Source organism: Canis lupus, chromosome 9 (genome assembly GCF_048164855.1).
Source record: "Canis lupus baileyi chromosome 9, mCanLup2.hap1, whole genome shotgun sequence".
NCBI lineage: Eukaryota > Metazoa > Chordata > Mammalia > Carnivora > Canidae > Canis > Canis lupus.
This window is the reverse complement of record NC_132846.1, coordinates 71,790,937-71,814,315: the sequence shown is the minus strand read 5'-3', so window position 1 is coordinate 71,814,315 and position 23,379 is coordinate 71,790,937. Positions and strand designations below refer to the sequence as shown.

At 41.9% G+C, this 23,379-nt stretch overlaps 1 protein-coding gene across 2 annotated transcripts in view; it reads right to left on the bottom strand.

Annotated features, from left to right (window-relative positions):
- Positions 1-23,379, bottom strand: part of TECPR2 (tectonin beta-propeller repeat containing 2) — a 102,916-nt gene that overhangs the window by 79,243 nt on the left and 294 nt on the right. For both annotated transcript variants that reach the window (XM_072840012.1, XM_072840014.1), the window contains exon 2: positions 12,249-12,539. In XM_072840012.1, the coding sequence (XP_072696113.1) occupies positions 12,249-12,467 (219 nt within the window). In that variant the 5' untranslated portion in view covers positions 12,468-12,539. The remainder of the gene's footprint in view (positions 1-12,248; positions 12,540-23,379) is intronic.

The following is a 23,379-nucleotide window of genomic DNA, read 5'->3' as shown; positions in this document are numbered from 1 at the left end:
GTAACTACATTCAAAACAAATGGCCTTAATATACCAAACAGAAGGTAGAGATTGTCGGGGTGCCTGGCTGGCTCAGTCAGTAGAGCACGCAACTCTTGATCTTGGGGTCACAAGTTCAAGCCCCATACTGGTTATAGTTTACTTAAAAAAAAAAAAAAAAAAAAGGTAGAGATTGTCAAACTGAGTAAAACATACCTGACCTTAGGTTATCTTCAAAAAATGCACTTTAGATATAAAGGCACAGATAAACTAAAGGTAAGAATGGAAAAGATATTAACATGAAAACTGTGATTATAAGAAAGTAGGAGAATCTACATTGACACCAAAGTAGAGAAAGAATATTACCAGAGATAAGACATTTTATAGTGATAAAAGGATCTATAAGTACCTAATAATAGAATTTTAAAATGCATGAAACACACTCTCGAAGGAAGGAAGGAAGGAAGGAAGGAAGGAAGGAAGGGAGGGAGGGAGGGAGGAGGGGGGCGCCTGGGTGGCTCAGTCAGTTAAGCATCTGACTCTGATTTTGGCTCAGGTCATGATCTCAGAGTCAAGAGACTGAGCCCTGCATCAGGTGCTAGGTGTGGAGCCTGCTTAGGATTCTTTCACTCCCTCTCCCTCTCTCTAAAAAAAAATAATAATAAAATGCATGAAACAACACAACAATATGAACATATTTAATACCACTGAACCATACATGAAAAAATGGAAAAATGGTAAATTTTATGTTCTATATATTTTACAATTTAAAAAGATATATAAAGCAGAAGCGATCCCTGGGTGGCTCAGCAGTTTAGCACGGGCCTTCAGCCCGGGGCATGATCCCAGGGTCCTGAGATCAAGTCCCACATCAGGCTCCCTGCATGGGGCCTGCTTCTCCCTCTGCCTGTGTCTCTGCCTCTCTCTCTTTCTGTGTGTCTCTAATGAATAAATAAAATATTTTAAAAAGAAAAAATATATATACAAAGCAGAAAGGCACAGAACTGAAATGAGAAAAAATACACAATTTCTGTTGATGGATTCAAGCCTCCTCTCCCAGTAATGGACAGAAGTAGGCTCCAGGAGTCCTGGAAGGCTGAACTACACTGTCGCATTAGTTCGTGTCCACCAAAAAACAGGACCTGATGGTGGAAGTAGACACTGAGGCATTTGTTTGGGGAAACATCTGTGAGGGAAAGGGGGCAACAGCTGGAAGAGGCAGGAAGGACTGTCAGCTCACAGAGCAGGTCTGCAACCCGAGATGGAGAGAGGGAAGGAAGGAGGGTTGCACAGGCTAATCTCCAACTGCAGAGCAGTTTCAGAAAGCTGTGGTCAAGTTGACAACATCCCCAGCCAAAGTCACTTGTCAGAAGAGTTGCCAGTCTCACAGGAGTTAAGTGTGTCTGGGGTCCCACTGTGCCCTGTCCCAGGCTGCTCCCAGCCAGCGGGAAGGGTGGTGGGTTCAGAGCTCCTCAGTTACACCCCCCACAGAGGAGAGAGTCCTTGAGATTAGGGTATTGCCAAGTGCCACAAAGAATAAAGACATATACAACGATTCTATTCTCTTTAAGGTGATGAAATAGTTGGTTTCTTTTTTATGACTGGATCAGGATACATAAAACCTCTTATAGAACATTCAAAGTGTAAAGCCACCATTCATCTTCTTTAGTGATATTTCTATTTAGTAACGCCAATCCTTCATGTAAGACATTATTTCAAAATGGGATTTTTTTTTACTGCACTAGCTGCATTAAAATGCCTATCTAGCACAGCTTTCCCCCGTAAGTCTGCAGAGGCAGGCCTTAGTAACATCGAGTAGCATATTTACAAGCATTGCTAGTTTCTTTTTTTTTTTTAATTTTTTTTTATTTATTTATGATAGTCACAGAGAGAGAGAGAGAGGCAGAGACACAGGCAGAGGGAGAAGCAGGCTCCATGCACCGGGAGCCCGACGTGGGATTCAATCCCGGGTCTCCAGGATCGCGCCCTGGGCCAAAGGCAGGCGCTAAACCGCTGCGCCACCCAGGGATCCCGCATTGCTAGTTTCAAACAAGATGCACACAAAGATCAAACAGTTCAGAGTCTACTATGGCCTCACCGTGCTTGTTGTGATGGACACACACAAGGGTGCTACTTTCGGGGGCTCTTATGGTCTAGGGAAAGGAAAAGACCTACCAACAAACACAGGAGCCAAGCACTGCTGGCACTAACGTGTGTACAGGTGGCTCAGAGGAAGGACGTGGTCAGGTGTCTGCGGCAAGGGGAGGGGTAGTGGTGGCACGTGTCCTTGTACACCACGGTGCACAGACATGCCTAACGCACGGACTCAAACAGGAGAATTATCATGTGAACGGTCTGGCCTTCAACCTTCCTCACCCAGAAACTCAACTTTTTCAGTGTCCTGTTGCCATGTTTAGTGCCCAGGGAGGCTGTCCTGTGATCATCTAATGCATAAGAAGTTAAAGTTTAAGCCAAAAAGCCAATTCATTATTTTATACTGAACTAACAATCCTATAAACCAGAATGCTCATGTAAGTATGACCTGAACATTCCTCCCCTACTGGCTGCACACAGACAGCAATTTCAGTGAAGAGTTGCCTGGTAGCACAGAGCAATTTCTGATCAACCCACTGTGAGCATGAGGGCCAGCCATGCTGAAGAGATCAGAGCTCTCAAAGGGAGCCCCCTCCCCCTGCGCCGCCCTGCCCCAGCTATAAATGTAATTTGGCCTGATTTTTCCCAAGTTACACAGCGGACTACACACTCTCTTCCTTCTGTCACATCCTCTTTCTTTTTGATATGGGGACAATTCAGTCTCATTCTGGCCTGAGGACTGCTCTTCTGTCTCTCTAAGGAGACTCCGTCCATCTCAGATCTCATCTATTGTGTGTTTAGCTCTAACATTTCCTTCATTTTCAACCTGGTAGGGAGCACGTCTTGTTGCCCTGTGGCAACTTAATCTTCTCCAATGGAAACCTAATAATAAAAAAATTTAAGGAAAAAAAAGATTGATCTGAAAGAAGCCAGTAATGATTTTCTGGACAAACATTTTACCATTAGGACAGCATTCAGCCAACCTCCTTAGGCTCCTTGGCAGGCAGCTTTCCCTTTATACACAAGACAAAACTGCATGAAGGGAAAGTGTTCTTTGTGAGCAAGCTCATGGGAACTGTGAAGTCTGACAAGGCTTTCTTTATGAGCTTCTTTTGATTTGCCACAGCTTAACCTTTAGTAGAAACTGCTAGCATATCAAATAGCTAATAGATTAGAAACACTTAGAAATATTTAAGAAGACTCAGTAAGATATGAATTCATTAAATTCCTAAGAATTGTTTCACTTTTATCCTTCTTTTACTAACAAAGAACCATGATTTAAAGTTTAAATATTGTTATTGTATGTAATGAAATTGTTTAATTATCTAAAAGTTAAACAAAAGCACTGCTTTTCTGGAAGAGTTTCCTTAACTCCATAGGACAAATTGGAGTAGGGAACATCCACTGGATTTGAAGGAAGTCCCTGGGGCCTGGGACTCTACCACTACAGAGAGATTTCAGAGAGAGATAGAAGGCAGATAGAGGAAACAATGAGACAGCAAGCAGAAGTCTCAGCAGTTGAGATGATGGTACAATGCATTTAAAGTGCTAAGATGAGGGCACCTGCATAGTTCAGGTGGCTAAGTGTCTGCCTTTGGCTCGGGTCGTGGTTCTGGAGTCCTGGGATCAAGCCCCGCATCAGGCTCCCTGCTCAGTGGGGAGTCTGCCCCTGCCTCCCCCTCTGGCCCTGCCCCGTGCTCGTGCCCTCCCCTTCTCTATCACTCTCTCAAATAACATCTTTTAAAAATAAATAAATAAATAAAGCACAGGATGCCTGAGTGGCTCAGCAGTTGAGCGCCTGCCTTCAGCTCGGGGCATGATCCCAGGATCGAGTCCCACATGGGGCTCCCTGCATGGAGCCTGCTTCTCCCTCTGCCTGTGTCTCTGCCTGTGTGTGTGTGTCTCTCATGAATAAATAGATAAATAATCTTTAAAAAAAATAAAAATAAAGCGCTAAGACAAAAGAAGCATATGAAATGAGGGAGGTATCAAGTTTCAGTTTTCCCCCAAATACTCATATCTAAATGTCCCACATCATTTCCTAAAAAACTCTGTAATATCACCTTTGCAAAAACTCAAGTATTTATGAGTTATGTGTATGTGGATTTTCTGGTTTCTGTATTCTGTCTCCTTATCTATTCTTGTGCTAATAACCACATTCAGCTTAATTACTGAAGGTTTATAAATCTTGCTAACCCAGTAGAGCAACTTCTCCCACCTTGTTCTTTTTTCCATCAGTATCTTCACTCTTCTTGACTCATTACAATTGCAAATACAATTTTAAAATACCATTAGCCAATGAATTGAAGGAATCTGCGCTGAGCAGCACACCAGTGAACCCCTGAACTGTAATGCTATGGACAATGTCAGAATTTAGATCACGGGATCCTAACCGACGGGCCTAAGCATTCCTCCCACAGGGAATGACAAGGGAAGCCATGAGGCAAATGCACTTTTGGCTGATGTGGTGAGGCAAAAACTCTCAACTCTGCAACACTTTACAAAATATACCAGGTGAAAGTCAATGAAACATTCATCCATTCTGAAGCACAAGTTTTCTTTTTTTTTAAGATTATTTATTTATTTATTTGACAGAGAGAAGGAGTGTGCGCACACAAGTAGGCCAAGCGACAGGCAGAGGGAGGGGGAGAAATAGATTCCTCGCTGAGCAGGGAACCCGACGAACATGGGGCTCCATCCCAGGACCCTGGGATCATGACCTGAACCAAAGGCAAACTCCCAACCGACTGAGCCCCCCAGGCACCCCCTGAAGCATGAATTTTCTAACTGCAAGACACAACAGCCATGTTCCTGAGCTCAGGCCTCTCCTTCCCTCCGCCTGAAGTACTCTACCCCCGAGGTTCCCAGCATGCATGCTGCTCACTGTCTTCAGGTCTCTCTGTTCAGCTCCAGCTCAGGGAGGCCTCTCCTGAACTTCCTATTTAAAACTGTAGGGGGATCCCTGGGTGGCTCAGGGGTTTAGCGCCTGCCTTCTGCCCCGGGCATGATCCTGGAGTCCTGGGGTCAAGTCCCACATCGGGCTTCCTTCATGGAGCCTGTTACACACACACACACACACACACACACACTCTCTCTCTCTCTCTCTCTCTCTCTCTCTCAAGAATAAATAAGTAAAATCTTAAAAAAAAAAAAAAAAAAAAAAAACTGTAACCACTCCTGCTGGCACTGCTCACCCTCTTCTCTGGTTTGTTTTTCCTTAGGCTTCTCCCTTCTTGTTTGTCTGTGTGTTGATGTCTCTTCCTCATTTTCTAAAGGCTCCCCTTTAGACTCTAAGCTCCTTGAGGGCAAGGACCTTGCCCGTCATAGTCTACTTTGCCTCTCCAGGACCTAAAATGGGCCTAGCACATAGTAAGCACTGGATACTTATTGAATGAATTCATGGAGATAACAAGTATGGATAAGTTACAGAAATGAGAACTAGTGTTGCTGTAGTTAGTGCAAAGGTTCTCAGGGCAAATCCACGAAATTTCCTAAACTTGATGAATGCTAAGTTTTAATGCTTCCAAATCAGAAAATTAGAAGCTCAGGCCAAGTTATCTTTCTGGTCTACTCTTATATATGTCATATATGTCATATAGTTAACAAGTTCATAATATTTTTATACTTGCTATTAGCTCCTTACATTTGCTTAGTGCTTTTGGCACAAGCTAGAACTTCCTATGTCTCCATCTGCCCTCTCCCACTAACTTACGTAGAAAAAAAGGTTTCCAAAAGCATTATTCTTGAAAACCATGGCAGGCTGTATTTAGCACATATAAGATCTGCTTTCTTCTTTAGAAACATAACTTCATTTAAAAACATAATCTTTCGGGATCCCTGGGTGGCGCAGCGGTTTGGCGCCTGCCTTTGGCCCAGGGCGTGATCCTGGAGACTCGGGATCGAGTCCCACGTCGGGCTCCCGGTGCTTGGAGCCTGCTTCTCCCTCTGCCTGTGTCTCTGCCTCTCTCTCTCTCTCCGTGTGACTATCGTGAATAAATAAATTTAAAAAAAAAAAAAAAAAAACATAATCTTTCATCCATGCCATACATGGGTTTATTACAGGGTAAACTAACTTTTATTTTTATTTACCTTCCCATAAAATCTTAGATTTCCCCTAAATAAAACTAGTTGATGTATTTCCCAGTTTTCACTAGGAAATTCCAGAGACCCTGAATCTGTTTCTATTTTCTTCTATATCCAGACTTTTTGTGGAAGCCCTGACTTCTCTCACAGGAAGTGAGCATAATGGTTAGGCAAGTAGCTATGCGGCCTGGAGCACGAATCTTGCCATTTCTTTACCTGAAAAACACGGCAACTGTACCAAATTATTCTAGACCCAGCCAGCTTCAAAGATAAAAATGACAAGAACAACAACTTAGTTGATCTGTCTCTGGGATCACATGGCTAATGACTGACAGCCAAAGCTCAAAAGAGATCTTTGTGTTGCTGTGTTTATACAAGTAATATTGAAAACATTCATGTTATGAAAATTTCTAATAATTCCATAGTATTTAAAGAAAACAAAAAGAGATTTCTTCATACTCTGTCCCTTGGCTTACCCCATTCTCAGTCCCCACAGAGGGATATCGGAGATCTTTCCCTGTATCCTTTACATACAAAGCTATCTTCCTTTTCACACCTTGATACTCTAACTCCAAATTCTGTGTTCCTTCCAAAACAAAATTTTTATTTTGTACTTCTTTTATGATTTTTTTCATGATTATAGGTTTGTATTCTATATCAAATAGGAGCTTGAAAAGCACTTTTGATACTCAGGGCTATCAAGTATGGATTCTGGCCCCAGTAAAATACATTTTTTTTTTCTGATCCCTTAGTAAGAGAAAACCAGAATAAAAAATACACACATACACACGTGTGTGTGTGTGTGTGTGTGTGTGTATAGTATATATGAGTTTTGTTTTTTTTTTCCTGGAGTCCCCTCTTCGTCTACTGATTCCAAGAATTTTTCTTTTTTTTTCCCCAAGAATTTTTGTTTTATAAATATTTTATTTATTTATTCATGAGAGACACACAGAGAGAGGCAAAGGGAGAAGCAGGCTCCCCACAGGGAGCCTGATGCGAGACTTGATCCCAGGACCTTGGGATCACGCTCTGAGCCAAGGGCAGACACTCAACCGCTGAGCCACTCAGGCATCCCTGGTTCCAAGAATTTATACTAGATTCTCTCAACTCTGGTCATCCCTGCAAAGGGTGCCCCAGCATGTCATTTTCCTTCAAAGCTCATAGGGCTCATCATATAATAGGAGAAAGCTAAATTAGGTAAAATTATAAAATAGGCAGTTAGGTATAACTGTACCTAACTGGGGAACACTAAACTCTTGTTTCTTTAAGTTTTTCATTCTGGGGAACACTAAACTCTTGTTTCCTTAAGTTTTTTGGAGCTGGAGGCTGAAATTTTAAAAAGTTACATAGTTATTTTAAAAAGGACAATAAACATATGTTTTTATAAAAGACAACTGGGATGTAATGCAAGCTGAGCAAGGGGTCCAAATTCAAACTTGGCACCAGCTCCCTCCCCACACAGCCCTGGAGCGGAGTCTGCCCCAGGAGCAGGTTTCAGCCTATAGTGTCATGTGAGAGACCCCGTCCACCTTTCTGGCCTTAACTCACACTCCTCCACGTCCTGCTCTGCATTCCAGTTCCATCCAAATATGCTTTCTGGCGCGCGCACACACACACACACACACAAACACTTCAACAATGAAACCTTAATGTCAAAGATGACCTAATAGTGAATTAAAACCTAAGGGACTAGGGCACCTGGGTGGCTCAGTTGGTTAAGCATCTAACCTCAGCTCAGATCATGATCTTGGGGACATGGGATCGAGCCCCGAGTCTGGCTCCACAACCAGCAGGGAGTCTACTCATGCCTCTCCCTCTCTCCCTGCTTGTGCTCTCTCTCACTTTCTCTCAAATAAATAAATAAAATCCTGAAAAAAACAAAAAACAAAAACAAAACTAAGGGGCTAGCAAAACTACTCTATAGTGTTTGAGGTCAGAAGAGTAGGTAGCTGGGGCAGAAGTACTGATTGGGAGCCAGCAAAACAGTCTACTGGACTGCTGAAAACGTTCTGATCCTGATCTAGGTGATTACACAGCTATATACATATAATAATTCATCCAATTGTATATTTGAGATTTATAAATTACACTTCAATTAAAAAGTGAGAAAACAAAGTAAAACAGAGAGAACCTGAAAGTCTGCTCTAATTTGGATTTGTTGACATGTATTTTACGACCCAGAATATGGTCTGTCTCAATGAATGTTCCATGTTTACTTATTAAGAACACATCTGAGGGGCTCCTGAGTGGTTCAGTCAGTGAAGCATCTGATTTGGACTCAGGTCATGATCCTGGGGTCCTGGGATCGATCCCCATGTCAGGCTCCCTGCTCAGTGGGAAACCTGCTTCTGCTTCTCCCTCTGCCTCTGCCTTTGCTGCTGCTCCTCCCCCAGCTCATGCTCTTGCTCTCTCTCTAAAATAAATAAAATCTTAAAAAAAAAAAATAAAGAATGCATCCTTAGCTGCTACTGGGTGGAATGTTCTGTAAATGTCAATTAGACAGTATTGGTTGATGGCGCTGGTTAGCTCTTCCATATCCTTGCTGATTTTCTGTCAATTCTTTCTATTTAACTGAAAGACGAGTCTCCAACTAGAATTGTGGGTTTCTCTATTCCTCCTTTCAGTTATGACAGTTTTTGCTTTGTATATTGTGGAGCTCTTTGTATGTTGTTAAGGTGCACACACATTTAAGACACACATTTAAGTCTTCTTGGTGAACTGGCCCTTTTGTCATTATATAATGGCTCTCTCTCTCTCTCTCTTTTTTTAAGATTTTATTTATTCATTCATGAGAGACACACAGAGAGAGGCAGAGACATAGGCAGAGGGAGAAGCAGGCTCCCCGCCAGGAGCCTGATGCAGGACTCGATCCCAGGATCCCAGGATCATGACCTGAGCCAAAGGGAGAAGCTCAACCACCAAACATCCAAGTGCCCCCATAATGGCTTTGTCTCTGGTTATTTCTTTGATCAAAATACTTTGATGTTAACAGAGCCACTTCAACTTTCTTTTAATCAGCATTTACATGATATATCTTTTTCCGTCCTTTTAATATTTGCCTACCTAAAAAAAAAAAAAAATTTGCCTATCTATATCGTTAATTTTGAACTGGGTTTCTTATGGAAAACAGAGTTTGTTCATGATTTTTCCTCCATTCCAGTAATTTTTTTAACTGATATAGTTTCCACTTAATATAATAATAACTGATATCTTTTAATTTGGTCTATCATTATCCATTTGTTCCTTTTGTTTTTACTTCTTCTGTTTCCTCTTCCTTGTTTTCCTGTGAGTTGTTAGAACATTTAAAAAAATTCCATTTCGGGACACCTGGGTGGCTCAGCAGTTGAGCACCTGCCTTCGGCTTGGGCGTGATCCTGGGATCCAGGATCAAGTCCCATATCGGGCTTCCTGTAGAAAGCCTGTTTCTCCCTCTGCTTGTGTCTCTGCCTCTCTCTGTGTGTCTCTCATGAATGAATAAATCTTTAAAAAAGTAAAAATAAAAATAAAAATTCCATTTTGATATATTTATAGTAATTCTTACTATACCATGTTGTACTAGGTTTTTTAGTGGTTACTCTAGGAATTACAATGTTATGTATTTAACTTTTCAAAATCTATTCAGACTCAACATTTTACCTCTTTAAGTAGAATGTAGAGGGATCCCTGGGTGGCGCAGCGGTTTGGCGCCTGCCTTTGGCCCAGGGCGCGATCCTGGAGACCCAGGATCGAATCCCACGTCAGGCTCCCGGTACATGGAGCCTGCTTCTCCCTCTGCCTGTGTCTCTGCCTCTCTCTCTCTCTCTCTCTGTGACTATCATAAATAAATAAAATTAAAAAAAAAAATAAGTAGAATGTAGAAAACTTATCACTATATAGGTCCCTTACTCTCCTCCCTTATATTACAATGTTATGATTTTTGTTGTCAAACTATTTTAAAGAACGCAAGGAGAGAAATAGCCTATTCTATTTATCCAGATACTTATTATTACTCTTACTTTATTACTGATATTCCAAGTCTCCTTCTGGTATCATTTTGCTTTTATCTAAATAACTTCCTATACAATTATTTTGGAGCAGACCTGGCAACAAATCCTCTTAGATTTTCCTCAGCTGAGAACATTTTTTTTTTTTTTTTTTAGCTGAGAACATTTTTATGTCACCTTTTTTCCTGACAGATATTTTTACTAGGTAAAGAATTCTAAATTGAGAAGTCTTTTCTTTCAGGACTTTAAAAATGTTGTACCACTGTCTTCTAGCCTCCATGCTTTCTGAGGAGAAATCTGCACTCGTTCAAATCATTGTTCCCTACAAGTAATGTGTCAATTTTCTGTGGCTACTTTTAATATTTTCCTTTGTTTTTAACAATTGAATTATGATGTACCTAGGTAGGGCTTTCTTTGGTTTCTCCTGTTACAAGTTTGCTGACAGATTCATAAGTCTTCCTTATTAAGTGTTTGAAGTATTTGAGAAATTTCAGGTATATTAATTCACAACTATATTTTCAAAGATTAACTATGAAATGGTCTTAAATGTTTGGAGAATTTAATCAGTTAAATCCATGAGCTATTAATCAAACAAAATAGCAATAGTTTTTATATAAAAACATTAATATGAACTCTAGAGCCAATCTGCCCAAGTTCAGATAATGGTGCTTCCACTTACTGAATGCCTGACTTGGGTAAGTTACTTAACTCTTTATGCCTGAGTTGTCTCCTTGGTAAAATGAGGCTGATAATAATAATATCTGGCTCACAGAGTTTTTGCAAGGATGAAATGAGTAAATATATGTAAAGGTTCAGAATAATCTCTGGCATATAATAAGTGCTATATACATGCTAGCCACTTTTGTTATTTTAAATGGAGTATAAAGGCTTAAGAAAAAAACATTTTTTTTGAGAGAGCGAGAGAGTGTGCATGCACACGCGACAGTGGGAGGGAGGGGCAGAAAGAGGGTGAGAATTTTAAGCAGTCTCCACACCCAGCATGGAGCCCTACTTAGGGCTCAATCTCACGACCATGAGATCATGACCTGAACCGAAGTCAAGAGTCAGATGCTTAAGTGACTGAGCCCTCCTGGTACCGCAAGAAAAACTAACTTTTTAAATTAAAACTTTAATAATTTGACTATTTATCAAAATACAGATGTTTTGTAAGCATTTCATTTAAACAGAAAAGCCTTGTCTTTGTGTAAAAGCCTATTAACCACAGACAGAGTACAGCCCCATAAGGAAATTAGGGGGGGAGCCACAACTTGGGTTACCTTTAAGTCTCTCACAAAAGCTCACATACTCAATAAACCACAGATATTGATTAAATGGGTGAACTTGATGATAGTCCGTCAATAGATGGTGCCTACCAGCATCTATAATATATAGGCATGCCATACCTGAGGTTAATCAAAGAGAACAGAGGTTATTTGGGATCCCAACAACAGTATTCTACAGAAATGATCTTATTTAAGATGTACCTGTTCTAGTATCTAGCCAATATTGATGCTAATCTTTTTTTTTATAATTATTTCAGCGGAAAAACTAGAGATTATTTAACCGAGTCAGTCAGGTGCTTTGAGAAACAAAATACGTAGAAGAAAATAGCTGCTTCCAAAGTTTTCTATTACATGTTAAACACCAAAATGTTTTCTTTTAAAATGATGCTACGGGCAGCCCTGGTGGCTCAGTGGTTTAGCGCTGCCTTCAGCCCAGGGTGTGATCTCGGAGACCCAGGATCGAGTCCCACGTCAGACTCCCTGCATGGAGCCTGCTTCTCCCTCTGCCTGTGTCTCTGTCTCTCTCTCTCTTTCTCTCTCTCTGTGTGTCTCTCTCATGAATAAATAAATAAAATCTTAAATAAATAAATAAATAAATAAATAAATAAATAAAATGATGCTACATTTTTGGAGGCAGGGAAAAAAGTTTAAAAAAATACCTGTTTTTAGTTATATTCCACTTCAATTAAAGATGGTTTTAAAGTATGGTTTGGGTGAGACACGAAGGCCAAATCAGAAGTAAATTATGCCATCCTAGAATGCACGAGCACGTTAAATGTTAGCCATCACACCTACATGCTAAGGAGTAAAGAAAAGCAAGACTCACCTCAAAGTTGTACTTTTTCATCTGGTTGAAGTGTCTGCAGTACAGATAGAGCATGCCAATGCTGCTGCCCACTGCGATGTAGTCCCCATTGGTATCGAGAGCTGTGAGGTAGACCACAATAGAGCGGAAACCCTTCTGGACCTTTGTGGGAATGGCATTGAGGAGATAGTACAAGGGGCAGAATTCTCTGAACGTAATAGGCTCTGATACTGATGCCATGGCCAAGGCTTTCACAGATGATCTTCAGGCAGGAAAAGGAATGTTTACTTGGCATCTGGGGAAGCCTGGGGGCTAAAGAACAAGGCATTAGCGTTCTTTCAATGTCCCTATGCCAAAGACAAGTCACATTTAACAGTGAGATCAAGGAATTGCAGGTGGGTAAGAATGATAGCTGGAGCTTAACTGAATGGAGAAAGTACACTGGTGTCATTAAAATAACTTTTGAGCATTTTAATTCAACAGGCACCTCATTATGTACTGGCACCTGTGATTCGCATCATGCTAAATACTAAAGAGGAATGGAAAGAATATTAAAAACAGTTCTTTTTCTCAAGTAGTTTATGATTCAGCCAGGCAGGCAAAAAGAAACAGTGAAGATACATAAAACCACATGTGATTAGTGCTACTCTGTGGGTCTTGATGAGAAGAGGGAGAGAGCAATGTGGAAAAGGCTTCACTGGAAACATCCTGAACTATCAAGCCCACCAAGAAGGATGGAACATGGAAAAGAGATACAGGGAAGACACTGTACCAGGAGAATAAACCAATCCTGATGTAGAAATACATTCACTGTGTTGAGAGAGCAGAGAAACACATCCCCCAGCTGGATGCCTGCAGCCTCCGTGATGCCCAGTGCCTCAATTACATATCTGTCTCACAATGAGACCAATTCCTCTTGGCACTCTGATTTCAAAGCTTCCCTCAATAAAGATACTCAGTCCTGACATAGCACCTTGTAATTTATGAAGTGCTCAGTAACTTGTTTAATCTGTACCCTACCTGTAAGATCAGTGGTGTCATCCCCAACTTAGAGAAGAAGATACTGAGGGCCCAACAGTGACAAGACTTGCTCAAGGCCACACAGCCAAGACTTGAAACTAGGTCTTCTCCTTCCAAGTCCTGGGCCTTTCCAATCCCATAGCCACAGCTCTGACAGACCAAAGTGGCTACAGGTGGGTGCCCTGTTCCTTATTAGAGCCGGAGGGTTATTTTATTCCCTCAGTTCCATGGAGACTTTCAAGTCCCTCTAGTAAAAACTTTTGGGGATGCTGGATTTATTGGAACTGTGGGTTTTCTATTTCTATAGAGTTGACTGACCAACTTCCAAGCTCTCTTATAATGAAACTCACACGAAATTCATTCTCACCCAGGGGCCCTTGTATTGGCTGTTCCTTCCACCTGGAATGCTCTTTCTTCAGATGTCACTCAGATTTTGCTTCTTCTCAGTATGAAGGTCTCTGCTGAAATGTCCCCTTCTCTATAAGCTCCCACCTGCCCATGTCCTAAAGAGAGCTTACTGCTGCCCTAAAGAGAGTTTACTGCCCCACTGAACACTCTCTATTCTCCTCTCCCTACTTTTTCACACATCCTCTTTCTTTGCTGTTGACTGGCCATCTCTGCCTGACACCATCACTGGCCTGTAAGGCCTAGAGAAGCAGGACCCACATCTGCTTCACTCACCCGTGTAGCCCCCAGCACCTAGAAAAGGATCAGGCATATCAGAGGTACTCAGTAACTATTTATCGAATAGATGAATGAGTTATAAAAAAGAAAAATTTCCAAGAAAGGAATAAGTGACAAGAATGGAAGACCAAGAAAATATCTTTTCTCCAAGATGGCCCCAGTTCAATGCTGGAATAATTATCCCTTGGATTTGTATGGCATACTCAGTCTTTGAAGCGTTTTAAGACTCTGGTTTCGGGATCCCTGGGTGGCGCAGCAGTTTAGCGCCTGCCTTTGGCCCGGGGCGCGATCCTGGAGACCCGGGATCGAATCCCACGTCGGGCTCCCGGTGCATGGAGCCTGCTTCTCCCTCTGCCTGTGTCTCTGCCTCTCTCTCTCTCTGTGTGACTATCATAAATAAATAAAAATTAAAAAAAAAAAAAAGACTCTGGTTTCATTTGAAGCAAGCAGGGTAATTTATGAGAGCTCTCCTAAAGGTAATAATAAGGATCATATCTCGCTGTCATGGCTAAGAAAACTCACTAATACACCCCCTTGTAGCAGAGGCTAAAACTCTGGGAGGTTCAGAAATTTGCTCACGCTCCCACAGCTTTAAATGCCTAGTGCAACAGGCAACTGGATGGTGAATGCGGGTCCTGTGCATACGGCAGAACGGCTCATCAACTTACAACTTTTTAAGGGCAAGAACAATCTTTTGTGTATTAAAGTGCTCCGGAAAGGTGGGCAGGGCTCACATGACACAGAAATCAAATGAAAATGAAATGGCTTTCAGGCAAACTCAAGTGAGAACAGTTGCTGACACCGTGGGAAAGGAGATAAGTCATTTAAGGGCATGGGACACTAACACCAAAACAACAACAACAGCAGCAATAATGGTTATAGCTAGTGATGTTGCATCACAGAAACTATCCTTAGCACACTAACTCATGAAATCCTCACAAAAATTCCTAGGAGTTTGGGACCACTGTTATCTCCATCTTACAGATGAGGAAACTACTCCCATTTTCTTTCCATCTTTAAGTGTAAGGGCAGCATAGGAGCAGGAAAGCCTTTGTTTCCTCAATGGGTCTGTGCATGTGAACACGTTGACAAGCTGTAATCTACATAATGTTTATAAATTGAAATCTTATTTTCATTTTAAAAGTTATGTTTACTGTCAAAAAATTGGAATATGGGAATTCATGAAGAACTAAATAAATGCCACTCATAATCCCCTCGTACAGAGATACACTATATATAGATAGCCATAGCCATGTGTGCAGACACACTCTTTTTACTTCATAAATCACAAGCATTTGCCATGTCATTAGATAGTCCCCTAGAACATGATTAAAGACTCTATATAATAACTGCACAGAACCCGCTGTATATATAAAATTTTCCCAACCAAAAGATTTTTTAAAGATTTATCTATTATCTCTCTCTCTATCTGAGAGAGAGAGATAGCAAGAAAGAACATGAGCAGGGGATAAAGGGAGAAGCAGACTCTCCACTGAACAGGGAGCCCAATGTGGGGCTTGATTCCAGGACCCTGGGATCAAGACCTGAGCTGAAGGCAGATGCTTAACCAACTGAGCCACCCAGGCGTCCCCCAATCAAAATATTTTAATTTCTGCTTAGTGAACAAGATCTCCTAGGAAGCAACTGGGAGTACTAAGCACTTAACAAATGTCACCTTGAACTATTTCTCCCTTTAAAAGTCACTTTTCACAAGTAGCTTTGTCAAATTATGACATTTATATTTTAAAAATTAATTAACCTGATTTGATACTATTCACTGACAGTTCCATAATCTCCATACAAGAGGGGATTTGAGATTGCAGTCTGGTTAGAAGAGTGCCAGAGGATTTACCTTGAAACTCATTTGCAGGGCAGGCACACTATCCTAACTTGCAGTGGCTTAGGACATATTAATAGATAATATAGAGGGTCAGAGTCCCTGGAATCATCTCTTTGGTACAATCAATGATAATACTCTCAACTTAAAAAATGTGTAAGCATCCCTCCCTCACTAACCCTGTCCTAGCAGGGATTAAAACTCATCACAATTCTGTGGCAGATAATGGGCAGTTTAATCAAATTCTGAATTGATTTTTGAAGTGAAATCCTAGCATTCATCCCTGATTTCTCCTTCTCCCTCTCCCTCACCCCTACAACAACCATTCACCTCATTCCATCTGCTCTGTCACCTAACTTGCCTCACACTTGACCTCTTCTCACCATCTATGTGGTCATGCCCAAGATGAAGGCATCACACATCTCACCAGAACCTCTGCAACATTCTTCTAATGACTGTTCTCCTACTCCCATACCTGGCGTCTAGAGCCTGTGCTCATACACAGCAGTCAGATTGAACTCTGTGACTTCTGTGCTCCAAAAAAAACACCAACAAGACATCAAAAGACAACTCTTGGAATTGGAAAAATATTTGTTAATCATATATCTGATAAACCATTTGTATCCAGAATATATAGAGAACTCTTAAATCTCAATAATAAAAAAATTCTTAAATGGGCAAAGGATCTGAATAGACATTTCTCCAAAAACATAAAAATAGCCAATAACCACAGTAAAGATGCTCACCATCATTAATCATCAGGGAAATGCAGAACAAGACCACAATAAGCTATCACTTTAAATATTAAGATGGCTATAACAAAAAGAGAGAGAGAGATCAACAAGAAGGTAAAGAAACTGAAATCCTCATACACTGCTGGTAGAAAATAAAATGATGATGCAGCTCCCATTAAAAAAGTCTAGCAGTTAAACATGGAATTACCACATGACCCAGCAACTCTACTCCTAGGTGTATATCCAAGAGAAATGAAAACATATGTCTACACAAAAATATTATGAAGGGAATACTACTATTACCTTCATAATAGTAAAAATCAAAAACACCAATTGTCCATGAAAACAAAATAATAGTATATCCATACAATGGAATATTATTCAGCAATAAAAAGGAATGAAGTCTGATACATGCTATAACATGATGAATCTTGAAAGCATGATACTAAGTGAAAGAAGACAGACATATAAAACCACATATTGATTTTATTTATATGAAATGCCCAGAATAAGCAAACCTATACAGACAGAAAGTAAATCAGTGACTACCTAGGGCTAGAAGCTGGGAGTGGGGGGTGGGGTTACTGCTAAATAGTATGGGGTTTCTTTTGAGTGATGACAAAATTCTAAAATCGTAGTGATGCTTACACATCTCTGTGATAATACTAACCATATATATGGTTTTTAGTATACCCATATCTAATATGTATATGAGATGTAAATGATATCTCAAACTATTATAAATAATAAGAAAAGGAAGAGTAAACAGTTGTCCAACCCCATTCATCCCCAAACTTCCATAAACTAGGAATAGAAGGGAATTTCTTCAAGCTGATAAGGAATATTTACAAAAACCATACTTAATGGTGAGAAACTCAAAGCTTCCCCACAAAGATCAGGTACAAGGGAAGGACCTCCCCACGTCACCACTCCTTTGCAACATCATACTGGAAGTTCTAGTTAATGCAGTAAGACAGGAAAAAGAAAAAGTATACAGATTAGGAAGGAAGAAATAAAACTGTCTTTGCAGATGACATGATCATCTATGTAGAAAGTCTGAAAAAATCAACAAAAAACTCCTGACACTAATAAGCAATTATAGCAAGGTTACAATACAAACTTAACATACAAAAGCCAACTACTTTCCCAAAACCAGCTATGAACAAGTGGAATTTGAAATTAAAAACATAATTCCATTTACATTAGCATTCCCCAGATTGAAATACTTACATATAAATCTAACAAAATATGTATAAGGTCAATATGAGGAAAATTACAAAACTCTCATGAACAAAATCAGAGAACTATACATAGAAAGATATCCCATGTTCATAGACAGGCAGATTCAATATTGTCCAGATGTCAATTCTTCCCAATATGATCTACAGATTCGATGCAATCCCAGTCAAAATCCCAAGTAAATTATTTTGTGGATATCAACAGAACTATTTTAAAGTTTATATCAAGAGGCAAAGAACCAGAAAAGCCAACATATTGAAGGAGAAGAACAAAGTTACTGAAACCAACTGCCAACATAAAAGCTGCAGTAATCAAAACAGTGTGGTATAGGGAAAAACAAATAAATCAACAGAACAAAATAGCCCAGAAATAGACTTGCACAAATATAGTTAACTGATCCTTAACAAAGGAGAAAAGGCAATACAATGGAGCAAAGACAGTCTTTCCAACAAATAGTGCCCAAAAAACTGGACATCCACATGCAAAAAAATTGAATCTAGACACAGACCTTATACCCTTCATAAAAATTAATGCAAAATGGATTACAGATTTAAATGTAAAACACAAAACTATAAAACTCCTACAAGAAAACATAGGAGAGGGGCGCCTGGGTGGCTCAGTCAGTTAAGTGTCTACCCCAAGCTCAGGTCGTGATCCTGTAGTCCTGGGATTGAGCCCTATGTCAGGCAATAAACTAGACTTCATTAAAACAAAAAAGCTCTTGGGGATCCCTGGGTGGCTCAGTGGTTTAGTGCCTGCCATCGGCCCAGGACATGATCCTGGAGACCCAGGATCAAGTCCCGCATCAGGCTCCCTGCATGGAGCCTGCTTCTCGCTCTCCCTGTGTCTCTGCCTCTCTCTCTCTCTTTGTGTCTCTCACGAATAAATAAATAAAATCTTAAAAAAAAAAAAAAACTAAACTAAAAAGCTCCACAAAAGACAGTCTCAAGGGAACGAGAAGACAATACACAAACTGGGAGAAAATATTTGCAAAAGACACACCAGGGGATCCCTGGGTGGCGGGGATCCCTGGGTGGCGCAGCGGTTTGGCGCCTGCCTTTGGCCCAGGGCGCGATCCTGGAGACCCGGGATCGAATCCCGCGTCGGGCTCCCGGTGCATGGAGCCTGCTTCTCTCTCTGCCTGTGTCTCTGCCTCTCTCTCTCTCTTTCTCTGTGTATGACTATCATAAATAAAAAATTAAAAAAAAAAAAAAAAGACACACCAGACAAAGGACCATTACCCAAAATATACAAAAAACTCTTAAAACTCAACAAGAAACAATCAGAAGATATACAGATGGCAAATAAGCATATGAAAAGGTGTTCTATATCATATGTCATCAGAGAAATGCAAATTAAAATGAGATACATGCCTATTAAAATAGCCAAAATTCCGAACACAGACAACACCGAATGCCTATAAGGATGTGGTGCAATGAGGACTCTCATTCATTGCTGGTAGGAATGTGAAGTGGCACAGCCCCTTTGAAGACAATTTGGTGTTTTGTTTTGTTTTTTTTACAAAATTAAACATAATCTGGGGCACTTAGCTGGCACAATCTGTAGAGCATGCAATTCTCAATCTTGGGGTTCTAAGTTCGAGTCCCATATTGGGCATAGTATCTACAAAAAAAAAAAAAAAGAAAAGAAAAGAAAACCCTAAACTAAACATAATCTTATTGTATCACCCAGCAATTATATTCCTTGGTTTTTATCCAAAGGAGTTAAAAACTTATGTTCATACGCAAACCTTCACCCAGATATTTATAGCAGCTTTATTCATAAATGTCAAAATCTGTAAGCAACCAAGATGTCCTTTAGTAGGTGAATGTATAAATAAACTGCGGTACATCAGATGATGAAATTCTATTCAGCATTAAAAAGACACTGGCTATTAAGCCATGAAAAGAAAGGAGCCTTAAATGCATATTACTAAGTGGAAGAAGCCAATCTGAAAAGGCTACATCCTGTATTATTCCAACTATGTAACATTCTGCATGAGGCAAAACTAGGGAGACAGTAAGGAGATCAATGGCCGTCAGGGGCTGTGGGGGGAGGAGAAGGGATGAATAAGCTGAATAAATGAAAGCACAGATTTTTAAGGCAGTGAAAATACTGATGCTATAATGACAGACGCCTGTCATACATTTGTCCAAGCCCACAGAACATACACCACCGAAAGTAAGCCCTAAAAGTAAATGGTGGAGTCCAGCTGATCATGATGTGTCAGTGTAGAGTCATCAATTGTAACAAAAGTCCTCACACTGATACTGGGGGAGATATGCATGGGGGGGGGGGGGCAGTGGTATATGAGAAATCTTCACACCTTGTCTTCAACTTTGCTGTGGACCTAAAACCGCTCTGAAAAAATAGTCTTTTTTTTTTTTTTTTTTAAGAATTATTTGAAAGAGAAATGGGTGGGTCTCATTGCTACCCATCCTATTCAAAATTCTTCTGGGGTTCCCCAGTGCTCGGAGAAAAACCAAATGCCTTCCTGGCTGCCCCTCAAGTCCCTGTCCCTCCCCACCTGGCCAAGCTCTTTTTAAAATTTTTTTTTTTTTTTTTTTTTAATTCATGATAGTCATAGAGAGAGGAGAGAGAGGCAGAGACACAGGCAGAGGGAGAAGCGGGCTCCATGCCAGGAGCCCGACGTGGGACTCGATCCCAGGACTCCGGAATCGTGCCCTGGGCCAAAGGCAGGCGCTAAACCGCTGAGCCACCCAGGGATCCCCACCTGGCCAAGCTCTTGCTGCACTGACCCACTCTTTCCCTCCTCAGGCCTCTATGCCCTCAACTCCAGTGAACTTTCATCTCACCCACAAACCTGGCTTCACAAGGGCCGGCTTTGCTGAGCAGATGGCTTGCAGGTCTTTGGCCCCTCCTCCCTGTCATGTCATTTTGTGTATGTCCTTCATATTCTTATCACAATCTTTAGTCACTTCATCTGCTAAGCAGTTTAATGACCATCGCTCATGAAAATATACGCAACAGATGCAAACCCTAGTACTTAACAATATCTTTGGCACAGAGTAGATACTCAATAAAGATTTGTTGAATGAATAACAAAATGTTAACTTCAGGTCTTACTGCAAAAGAATATTCTCAATCCAATCTTTAAAATCAACAAGGCGGGCAGCCCAGATGGCTCAGCGGTTTAGCGCCACCTTCAGCCCAGGGCCTGATCCTGGAGACCAGGAATCCAGTCCCATGTCGGGCTCTCTACATAGAGCCTGCTTCCCCCTCTGCCTGTGTCTCTGCCTCTCTCTCTCTCACTCTCTCTAATGAATAAATAAATAATATCTTTAAAAAAAATTGTCTGGGGGTGCCTGGATGGGGTAATCAGGCATCTGACTCTTGATTTTGGCTTGGCTCCTGATCTCGGAGTGGTGAGATCCAGCCCCATGCTGGGCTCTGCACTCAGCACAGGGTCTACTTGAGACTCTCTCCTCTGCCCCTCCCCCTGTATGCATACTCTCTCTCTCTCAAATAAATAAATCTTTAAAAAAAAAAAAAGATCTGTACTTAGCTTGATGCCAGGCCACTCTTCCTCCCACACACTCTACACTGCAGCTGCAATGAGCTTCTCCCCACAGTCCCTGAACATACCATGGCCTGTATGCCTTTGCAAAGCTCCCCCCCCCCCCAACACACCCTGTAAGAAGTACTTCTCCCCTAGGAAACCTTCAGACTCCCTCTGACACTTAGTTTGTCTTTCTCTGCTGTCAGAGAACACTGAGCACCTCATTATCACACAGCAGTCCATCCTTTGTTTTCCAACTTCTCTAATGGACTCTTTGTGGACTTCACCCGGGTCCTTCTAGTCTACATTCCTTGTGGTGCTTCCAAAGACCAACACAGTATGGTCAATACTGTACTCGGCAACTATTTGTTAAACTCTCAAAACACCTTGCCAGGACTCCCCAGGTATGACAGCCCAAATATACATCCACTGTTATGCAAAAATTCACTGGTCTCTTAAGTCCAGGCCCAAATAACACATGCGTTTAAACTGAACACACACTTTGAACAACTGCTCACTTCTACCTCGGGTCCACAGAGCTGTTAACTACTCCCTCCTGATTCTACCAAGCTCCTTGTGCTTCACTGTATCTAGAAATCTCTCCATGCTTGTTTTCATTATGTGTACAACTGATACCTGATTTGTCCTTCATTTTTCCAAGTTCAATCAACTGATGCTGTTTCCTTCTTTTTTTCCCCCAAGGGCCAGGAACCATTTTGTCCAAACTATCCAGAGGCTAATATAAAATCCAAACTTGAAGTGTTACCTTCCTAGGAGAAAACTGGAAAACAAATCAGTAGAAGCCAGTCTTCTACTGAGAAAGAGAATGTGGGGCAGCGCGGGTGGCCCAGCGGTTTAGCGCCACCTGCAGCCCAGGGCGTGATCCTGGAGACCCGGGATCGAGTCCCACGTCGGGCTCTTTGTATGGTGCCTGCTTCTCCCTCTGCCTGTGTCTCTGCCTCTCTCTCTGTCTCAATAAATAAATAAAAATCTTAAAAAAAAAAAAAAAGAGAAAGACAATGTGGCTCCAAAATAACTTAAACCTCTGAAAACCACTTGCTAGTCACTCCTCCAGGAGGGCTATCCGTATCCCATCCTCTCCACCATAGTCTCAAGGCCAGTCCTGAAAACTCAGGGAGAGCATCCCCCCTATTTGTACAGGCTGGTTCTCTGGTTAGAAAGCTCCCTGAGGGCAGTGGGCAGCGACTGGGACCACAGCATCCCTAGAGCCTAGCACATGGCTGACATTCAAGGGACCCCGAATAATCCCTGGTGAATGAACGAACATGGGATGTAAGCTGACATTTCAAACAAAACAAAACAAAACAAAAAGCCCTACAAGGTCAGAAACCCTATCAAGGTGCACTTCACTGGGTGTGAGAAAACACAAAAAGCCCTGCAGCTTAGGAGACACTGGCGACTACACAGGATACAGTGGCTTTACTCCCAGATTCTGCTCATGCTGTGTTTGCAAGAAGTGCGCGGGGGTGGGTGGGGGTGGGGTCACCCCCAAGTGCAACGCATCACTCCAGCAGATAAAGCGTGCACCCAGGCTGGGACCCCACAGTCCCGCCAGCAGATGGAACAGAAGGAACAAACGTAACAGACTTAAGATTCCTGAGTGTCAGCGAGAGAGTGAGGAAGGATCCAGAGCAGGGAAGGGAAGTGGAAGTAGAGCATGTGGGCAACCACAGCAAGGGGCGACCCTTTAGTGAAGTGTATCAGGTGCCAGGCTCGGTGCTCAGCACTTCGCACGCACGGACCCACCTGATCCTCCCACCCAGGCGTTATCATCCCCGTTTAACGGATGATAAAGCTGCAGCGCAGCGACGTGGCATCACCTGCGCCGAGCGCACGGCTGGGGGGTCTGAAGCCGGGGCACCCCCTCCTTGAAGCCTCCCAGGCCTTAAGGCAGGACTGGGGGGGGGGGCATTCACCCTCCTGAACACCTGGGGGTGCGTGCCCAGGTCTACGCCAGCAGCGCCAGGGCGCGGAGGGTCGGGGGACCGGGCGCAACGTCAGGCAGGCAGGCGCCGCGGGCGGGCCGGCAGGGGGACCGAGGACGCGGGACGGGGGATGAGGGATGACGGCCCAGGGATGAGGGATGAGGGATGAGGG